The 10,011-nt window shown below is 41.7% G+C and overlaps 1 protein-coding gene across 1 annotated transcript in view; it reads left to right on the top strand.

Moving 5' to 3' along the window:
- Positions 1–10,011, top strand: part of GPC4 (glypican 4) — a gene marked incomplete at its 5' end in the record, with an annotated part of 49,222 nt that overhangs the window by 16,155 nt on the left and 23,056 nt on the right. Inside the window, 1 exon segment of the mRNA XM_006171442.2 lies at positions 2,792–3,183. Coding sequence (XP_006171504.2) covers positions 2,792–3,183 — 392 coding nt within the window.

The raw sequence follows: 10,011 nt of genomic DNA, 5'->3' as shown, positions 1-10,011 counted from the left end.
GAACAGTTCCCAAACTGCCAGACACAGCAGAGTCACAGAAACCTGGGCCCTGCCACAGAAAGGTAGGCCCTGCTGTCAGGGTTCCTGATTCAGTAGGTCTCCGGTGAGGCTGAGAATTTGCCCTTCTGAAAAGTGTTCAGGTGATGCCTGCGCATGCCGCTCCCAGGCTGCACTTTGAGAACCACTTGAGATATTGGCGAGAACAAATTCTTTCCCCAGGTTTTTGATTTGAGTCATGCTTCTCCTACATATGGTTCCCCTAGCTCTTTGTGTACTTTCTGCCCTCTCATTTTTCAGAGAGGACTTTGGTAGAAATACCAGGCTACACTTGTAATGGGGATGAGGTGGTCCGCCTATTCATTTATTCTGTGGAGAGTCTATTTCCCTTTCTCTGAATAAAGCCCAGGAAATAAAAGACAAGCAGTAGTAGAAAGATAAAACTGGATAAATGGAAAAGGAGAGAAGCAAGCAAAAAAAAAAAAAATTGCAAGTTCAAAAGGCTGGAACCAGAGAGGACTATGGGCTTCAGCCTCAAAGAACCATGTGGTGATGAGCTAGAGTGGGGGATTGAGAAGGATGTAGGTAGAGAAATGTACATAGAACCTCTTGGCATACACTGAAAGTCAGTACATCCACCTCCTTCCAAAAGGTTTCCATGTATTGAGCCTAGGTTTTGAAAAACGCCTTGGAATTAGCCGTCCACCTCTGATTTGCCCACCCAGTGTGAGAAGCGATGGTTTGATACCACTGTTGTGGTTTTTTTTTTTTTTTTTTAAAGAGATTTTTGTTATAGGGCAAATATACCCCACTGGAGAGACAGAAAGCGAGAAATCACCCCCTACACCCCCAGGGGGATTGCCATGCCGCAATCCCTTCTCCTCCGTTTTCCTCTTGGGATCTTGGGCACACATGTACACACGCCCAGCATGAGTTTTAAGCCACCGGGGCCAGGACTTGAACCGCAGTTGACGTATGTGGGAGTCCAGCAACTCCCATTATGCCATCAGCTGGTCCCAGCACTTTTGTGTTTTGATAAGCTTGCCAGTATTCTGGCTTTAAAGCAGGTGTCATATTTTTGTTGTTCCACGTTCAGATAGAGGCAGTTTCTTACTTGATGTGGTCCTTAGACTTTACTTTCATATTTGTCATAGTTCTTGCTTCTAACCTTGATACCATGACGTGTTTACTTTTATACCAGGCAAGAGATTCTTTAAGAATGACTGATGTTGGGGCCAGTAGGTGACATGCTGATTAAGGCACTGGACTTTCACATGGCCAACCGTGGTTCAAGTCCTGGACCTGGTGACTTGTTCTCTCACTTTCTCTCTCTCTCTCTCTCTCTCTCTCTCTCTCTCTCATGTGCATGCCCTGTAGCAAATTTTAATAAATAAAAGTTTTTAAAATTTCTAAAAAAAGAATAACTAATGTTATCCATATACTATTAACACCTCTTTTTATTCCTGAATACAGCTTCAGGAGAAAACTGATTTGTCAGTCGTATTTAAAGAGACTAAAAATTTTAACATTTAGACTGGAGCAATGTGGTGACCAAAATTCTGAAACAAGCAGGTATTCTTGTGTGTACTTTCAGCTATTTTTCCAGGTTGTCTTAAAAATGTACCAAATCTATGGTTGAGTTCATCATCCATTTTCTCTCACTCTCAGAAGGCACACGGGAAAGGATCTCACGACATTACTGTATTAATCAGTCCGGAATCTGCGATTAACTTGAATATCCTCAAATTGTACTATTGTCACAGGGCACAGCGGAGTACTTGCTTTTAGAAAATGAATATGCTCGCTTCTAGGGGTGTTTCGTTATGTTTCTTGGTCTCTAGCAGCTTTCAGGCAGTTGTTATGTGTGTCATGTACATCAGTGAGGAGGAGAAAAGGAAGAAAACAAGCCTGAGGGAAACAACAACCTAAAAATACCTGCTCTGGTCCTAGGTTACAGTTTGGGGCATGATGAACTTATGGTTGCGATTATTACAGTAAAATCTTCTGGAAAACTGTGTTTTGGATTTCATCTACTCCTTTTTGTCCACATCTTTTTCTTCTGCTGCTGTTTCTTCCTCTCTCTTCTCTTCTTTTTTCTTCCTGTCCCTCTTCTTCCCTTCCTTTCTTCCTCTTCTTACTCTTTCCTTGTTCTCTTCTTCTTCTTTTTTTTCCTTCTTCTTCTCTTTCTTTCTTCCCTTCCTTCCTTTCTTCTTCTTGTCTTCATTCTTCTCGTCTTCAGAGGCACAGAGAGAAGTAAGAATGAAAGTGAACACACCCCTCTCCCACCCCAGTGAGACATAGCCACACATTAATCTCTTCTCCATTTCTCCATCTTGTTGGGATTTGGACCAGGCACGCACATGTGCCTACTATGTTTTTCAAGCCACTGGGCCCGGATCTAACTGTGTAGTCAGCAATGTAGGATCTGGCTCCCTTAACCACCAGACAATGGAACTGCCTTGTGACATAAGGTGTGCTGTAATGTTGTGTGTGTGTGTGTGAGAGAGAGAGAGAGGGAGGAAATGTGTGCTGTGTTTTACAGGCTGTACAGACTCCTGAAAAGTTGGTTCAGATTTCATTTTCTCTCTCTCTTACATGTAGACATAAATGTAAGTGACTGAGACATAGGTTTCGTCTTATTGGAACATGATCTGAGATGCCAGACCCAAAGAAAATTGCCCTATAGACAAACATGTTTTTAATTTATTTTCATAACATTTTTTAGTTGACCTGAAAAACACTCATTTAATTGTTAAACACCCTTTCTTTCATTCTCCTTTTGTTTTGTTTTTAGAATTCTTCAAAGAACTACTTGAAAATGCAGAGAAATCCCTGAATGATATGTTTGTGAAGACATATGGCCATTTATACATGCAAAATTCTGAGCTATTTAAAGACCTCTTCGTCGAGTTGAAGCGCTACTATGTGGTGGGAAACGTGAACCTGGAAGAAATGCTAAATGACTTCTGGGCTCGCCTCCTGGAGCGGATGTTCCGCCTGGTGAACTCCCAGTACCACTTTACCGATGAGTACCTGGAATGCGTGAGCAAGTACACCGAGCAGCTGAAGCCCTTTGGAGACGTCCCTCGGAAGTTGAAGCTGCAGGTTACTCGTGCATTTGTAGCAGCCCGTACGTTTGCCCAAGGCCTAGCAGTTGCAAGAGATGTAGTGAGCAAAGTCTCCGTGGTAAGCACTAATTGCATTCTGTATTTAAGTTTTTGCATTGTTTCATTTTAACAGACAGTTTGGGAAAGGTAGGAAAATAAATCATCAGAATTCCACTGACCGCTTAACAATCCTGTATCTTCACTTTTCTGTTTTTTAACTTTTATTTTTTGCCCTAGGGTATGTGTGCTCATTGGAGAGAGACAGAGTGAGACACAGAGACTCGGGGGGGGGGATGGTCACACTGCAGTCCCTTCTCCTTTATTCTCCTCTGGGCTCTGGGGATTTTGGGCACTCATGCACACGTACCTAGTGTGATTTTCAAGCCACCGGGTCTACAACTGGAAATGCAGTTGGCCCTGTGGAAGTTTAGTCCATTAACAACCATGCTACCTGCTGGCCCCATCTTTGCTTTTCTTTCTGTCTTGCCTCTTCTCTCCTACACTTTGTCCTTATGCACATCTTAGAGTTACCGAATAATGCCATTATGAACGCTTTCATTCTTTTCAGTAGTTTTTCCTCAGTTGCTGTTCTTAGCAGTGGGATATATGTTTACTTTAGAATCGCAATTTTAAAAATGAGTTCAAAGGACCAGCAGTTAGCGTAATGGCTGTCGCTGGACTTCCACGTAGTCGACCACGGTTTGAGTCCCAGACCTGGTGGCTTAAAACTCATGCCGGGCGCGTGTGCGTGCGTGCCCAACATCCCGAGAGGAGAATGGAGGAGAAGGGATTGTGGCGTGACCATCCCCCCTGGGGGGTGATTTCTCGCTTTCTGTCTCTATGTCTCTCTCTGTCTGGCGAGCACACGCACCCTATGGCAAAAAACCTCTCCAAAAAAAAAATGACTTCAGTACCTCCACACATTTTTATTTAGCTTTTGTTCCACTTCCCTTCTAGAGAAAGAAATACACCAAGGAGTCCTCAAAAAGTTCATGCAAAATGTCTGTTACCAAAGAGCTATGAATGAATTTCAAAATTTTTGCACCAAAATAAACTGGTACTTTAATTCCATTTTCCATGAACTTTTAAAAGTCCTCTTTTACACTCCCAGGTTTTGGCTGTTTTGAGTAATTATGTTTGAGTCTACTAGTTATAGTCTAGGAAGCATTTTAATACGATCAACATATGTTCCCCTGTTGTAAGGTATACTCAGGGCTCTTTAGAAGATGGAACTTTCTGTGACAGTTAATTTGGCCCACTCCGCTCTGACTTATGACTTTGTTACCAGTACAGAAAGTGAAATTAAAATATGCGATTAGGAACTGATGAAATTAACCTTTTCTCATTTGTAAATTAAACAAAATTGATCAGTCTGTGTTTTACAGACTATGTTTCTTGGAGCCAGCATAGGAGATACTTAACGGGCCTCCTTGTTGAGGTGAAGGAAGAAGAGAGTCTTCTAGAGGGTAAAATTCTGTGCATCTGTGTCCTTACCAGAAAAGCTTTGATTCCCCCTTGGTGTTTCTTTTCTTTTCTTCTTCTCTCTCTTTGGTTTGTTTTGGTTTTTGCTATCAGGCATGCGATAAGAGAGGCAGAGAGAGGGAAAGTGAGAAATCACCCCTCAGGGGAGATGGCCATGCTGCAATCCCTTCTCCATTCTCCTGGCATTTTGGGCATGCACACATATACAGTGTGAGTTTCAAGCCACTGGGTCCACACTCAAACTGCAGTTTGCCATTTAAGAGTCCAGCATCTTAACCACCATGCCACTGGCTGGCCTCTACTTCCCTTGATTTTAAGCAGTAGAGTTTTAAGCAGGATTCATGGGTGTGTGTGTGGGGAGGGAGAGGTTCTAGTGTTCCTTCACTGCCCACCTCTCAATGAAACTTGAAGACTTCTTGAAGGTCCTTTCACCTCCACCGTTCCCTGACTCAATACCAAGGAAGAAACAATATACCAGGCAAAATTTTCTTTGCAAGATTGATCTTAGTGCTGCTACCTTTAAGCCCTCCAAGGAAAAGCCCATTTATAGGCCATTACTAAAATGCCTGAAAACGTAATAACAGCAGCCACTGCTTGGGCGGTTTTGTTATTTTTGAGGACTGAAGTTATGGTCAGCATGAAAACTAAACAGCATTACAAATACTAAAAATGCTACCTGATTGCCTTTCAGAGAGTTCAATGACAGGGTGACCATATAATTTACTGTCTAAACTGGGAGGTGCTTTTTAACAACTACAGCCATACAACACGTGTCATTAATTGTTCATAAGCACCTAGGACTGTCTTGGACAGACTAGGATATATGGTCACTCTAGCCAGAGAGGAAACTTAGACTCATGTGACTGAAGATAGTCTTTTTTTCAAAGAATTATTTTATTCAATGTTATTCATCATATCATTACTTTTTCAATTTAACTGCAGAACAAGAGAGGGAGAGAGAGAGAGAGAAGTAGAGAGAGAGAAAGCAAGAAAACAACCTGCCTAGTCCAGAACTTGAACCATGGTTTGCAATGTGGGGGTCTACACCCCAACCACTATGCCACCTGCTGGCCTGAAGATAAAGGCTCTTTTTTTTTTCTAAAGAATAATTTTATTTAGCTAGTTATTTATTTAGTTAGTTATTTTAATTTGACCAGAGAGGGACAGAGTGAGAGAGAGACAGAGAGAGTGAGAAAGCAAGCTTCCAGATCTGGGACTTGAACCACAGTCGGCCATGTGGGAATCCGATGCCCTTAACCACCACTCCACCTGTGGGCCCGAAGATAAATATTCTAAAGAATAGAATGTTATGAAAGATAGGTGCTTCTCGGATTTTTCATACTAGAATTATGTGAGAATAGGGATTAGCTGATCAGTTGCACTTATTATTACAGTATTGTTTGTTCTATTATCTCCTGACCATAAATTATCAGGAAACAATTCTTTCCAGTATGTTTTGGTTTATGCCTTTTCCTCATCAATAGTTTCATCATAAATTGTAATTATTTGTTGCATAGATGAAGGTGGGGTGAGGGTAAATGGGGGGATGATTGTTGTAATTAAAGGAATAATCCGATTCGTAAACTTCTGCCAATTCCAGCAGCCTTCATTAATCTCTGTTAAAATTTCTTTTTTATTATTCAAAGAATTGTTTATTTATTTATTTATTTATTTTTATAAGAATCATTTTATCTTCCTTCCTTACTTCCTTTTGTCTAATTTGACCAGAGAGGGACAGAGCAAGAGAGAGAGGAAAATTGAGAAAGCAAGCTGCCAGGTCCAGGACTCGAACCACGATTGGTCATGTGGGAGTCCTATGCCCTTAACCATCATGTCGCTTGCTGACCCCTATTTAATTTTATTTATAATTATTTCTTAATCTGCTATAGGGCTTTTGCACTCACTAGAGAGACAGAGAAATTGAGAAAGCAAGACACCAGGACTGGGACTTGAATTGCAGTTGGCCACATGGAAGTGCAGAGCCTTGCCATACCACCTTCTGGCCGCACTTTTATTAATCTTACAGATGCTTATGTCAGAGTTCCTAATCCAGATTGAAGTTATTTACATCATTCACCTAACACATTTTCCCTCTTTCAACAATTCTTTGCATTCATGCTAAACTGAAGAAATATAGAAGCACATCTGTGTAGTGTGAATATCTGTGTGTGTACGTGTGTGCATGCACACATATGTGTACACTTGCCTGGTGTTTGCCTCACGTGGCAAGGTTGGAGCCACTTAAGAAAGCTGAGATTCCAAATCCTCCAACTTGGGATGAGGGAAGCAAAGAAGTGCTTTAGAGATAATTCATTGCATTGCAGCTTAGAAGTTTTCTGTTTTTTGTTTTTTGAATTCACAAGAGAGTACATGTGTGCGTGAGAAAGAAAAAGACCCTTTACAAGGCTTGGTCACACCATGATCTCCGTCTAAATCTCTGGCTAGCCAGTGTTCTGGCCATGCGCACATGTGCCTCGTGCGTTTTATGACTGAGTGGGCCTGGGATTTGAGCTACAATTGTCATGTAGTTTCCAGCTCCACAGTCCTGTATCCGGTCAGCTGCACCACAGAGACCTGGTCAGACTAGATGACTGAGGGCTAGGAAACCTGTCTTAGTACACATTACCCCTCCTTGCAGCATAGAGACAAGTAAAAAGTTGGTGACTTCTGTGTTGCCTTCTTTTTTAAAAAGAGGTTTTTGCCTTACGGTGTGTGTGCTTGCTAGAGAAACAGTGACAGAGAGGCAAAGTAAGAAATCAGAAGTCACACCCGGGGGGATGACCATGCCACAATCCCTTCTCCTCCATTCTCCTCCTGAGAATCTTTGGCACACACGCACACATGCCTGGTGTGAGTCCTAAGCCCCTGGGTCCGGGACTTAAACTGTGACTGGCCATGTGGGAGTCCAGTGACATAACCACTATGCCATCTGCTGGCCCCATATATGTTGCTTTCTTTTTAACATGGTCCTCAGAATTAAACATAGGAAATCAGTAAGCTTGACTTTAATATTGAAGATTCAAACACCCTTACTTTATGCAATAGGGAGTATGTGACCCAATATAAAACTCAACACTTTGTGCTGTTGCTTTTGGTATGAATCTATTAAAAGCAAGAAAGTTGGGTGGTGTGATGGTTAAGGTGGCTTCATCCCACATGGCCATCTACACAGTTCAAGTCCTAGACCCAGTGGTTTGAAAAATACACTGGGCCCATATGCGTGTGTGCCCAAAATGACAAAAGAAAATGGAAGAGAATGGTGGAGAAGGGATTATGGCATGGCCATCCTCCATGAGGGGCGATTTCTCACTCTTCCCCCTAGATCTCTCTCCAGTGAGCACATGCACCCTCTAGCAATTTTTTTAAAGGAGTTTGGAGGAGAAGGGGATTTCCAGCTCAGCCCCTGTGGTGAAGTTGGTGGTGTGCCCAGCTGTGGAGCGAGAAGCCATGTGCTGACCACAGTTCAAGTCCCAGGCTTAGTGAGCCTGAAAACATGCCCACCAGAGCACAGGAGGACTGGAGAAGGGATTTCATGGTATGATAACACTGTACAGGGAAATCTCTCTCTCTCTCTCTCTCTTGCTCTCTCACTTTATCAAGAGTAAAGAGAGATTTCCCATGTACCTTAGTATTATTAAATGTTTTAAGAAAGTTACTTTCTAAATATAACCCTAAAGATTCTTTAGGATTGATCTCTGTTCTCTACTATATTCTCATCTGCTTAAGAAATACTTCCATAGTCTTACTGGAATGCAATGGATATGAGCTATGTGACTTAATTTACATAGGGTAAATATTGCTTGCCAATTGTTTAGTTGAAAATATCATTTTGTGGCTATTTTATATATTGTGTTTATAGTTGCAGATTTTTAAAAATGTTCTTGCTTGGGACCAGCAGTTACCATAATGGCTATGTCACTGAACTCCCATGTACCCGACTGCAGTTCGAGTCCCGGACCCGGTGGCTTAAACTCACGCTGGGGGCATGTACGTGCATGCCCAAGATCCCGAGAGGAGAATAGAGGAGAAGGGATTGCGGCGTGGCCATCCCCTCTGGGGGGTGATTTCTCGCTTTCTGTCTCTCTGTCTCTTTCTGTCGTTCTGACGAACGCACACACCCTATAGCAAAAGACCTCTCCAAAAAGAAAAAAAAAAAGTTCTTGCTTCATTATTCGGATTTTTCAAAATTTAAGTACTTAATTGAATTCAGTCCCTTCAACTAAAGTAGATTATCTAAATGACATAATAATAATACACATAGACATCATTTCAGTTTCTTTTTTAAAGAATTACTCTATTTAACCTCATTATTATTATTAGATTATTCCTTTCTAGTTTGATCAAATGACATAATAATAATACACATAGACATCATTTCAGTTTCTTTTTTAAAGAATTATTCTATTTAACCTCATTATTATTATTATATTATTCCTTTCTAGTTTGATCAGATAGTGAGAGAGTGGGGGAAAAGTGAGAAAGCAAGGTACCTGGTCCTGGACTTGAACTGTGGGCAGCCACATGGGAGTCTAGCACCTTGAACCACCATGCTACCTGCTGGCCCTCAATTCAGTTTTTAAACGTACTGAAACAAGAACTGTGTAAAGTATCTACCAACTGTGGGTCCATCTGGTGGTATGGTGGTTAAGGTAGCTGGATCCCACATGGCTCACTACATAGTTCAAATTCTGGAGACCGGCAGTTAGCGTAATGGCTATGTCACTGGACTCCCACATAGTCGACCGCGGTTCGCATCCTGGACCCCGGTGGCTTAAAAGTCACACCAGGCGCGTGTGCGTGCATGCCCAAGATCCCGAGAGGAGAATGGAGGAGAAGGGATTGCAGCGTGGCCATACCCCCTGGGGGGTGATTTCTTGCTTTCTGTCTCTATGTCTCTCTCTGTCTGTCTGGCGAGCGCACGTGCCCTATAGCGAAAACCTCTCCAAAAAGAAAAAAAAATTCTGGACCTGGCAGCTTGAAAATCACACCAGGCACTTGTGTGTGCATGCCAAAATCTGGAGAGGAGAAGAGATTACAGTGTAGCCATCCCCTCTGTTACGTCTTTTCTGACAATCCCTCTCTTTCTCTCTCTGGTGAGCACACACATCTTATATCAAAAAAACCCTTTTTTTTAATAAAATCTACCAACGGTGAATTGTTTCTGTGTTAAAGTATGCAAGTATGCTTGAGAGACTATTTATTACATTAATTTTTGGAGTATGATTTCCAGTTAAACATAATTTACAGGACAAGTAATATGGGTAAGATAATAAATGATAAGGCTATTAAAATATATTCAAATTAAAAAGATTGAAAAAATATTTGATTAGTTTATAAATAAGATTCTCTACCAGTGTGGGTACCCAAGGAATGTTTTTTTGTTTTGTTTTGTTTTGTTTTGGAGAGGTTTTTGCTATAGGGCGCG

Source organism: Tupaia chinensis, unplaced genomic scaffold (assembly GCF_000334495.1).
Source record: "Tupaia chinensis unplaced genomic scaffold, TupChi_1.0 Scaffold149560_1, whole genome shotgun sequence".
NCBI lineage: Eukaryota > Metazoa > Chordata > Mammalia > Scandentia > Tupaiidae > Tupaia > Tupaia belangeri.
Note: the sequence above shows the minus strand (reverse complement) of the source record. Positions and strands in the feature narration are given on the sequence as shown.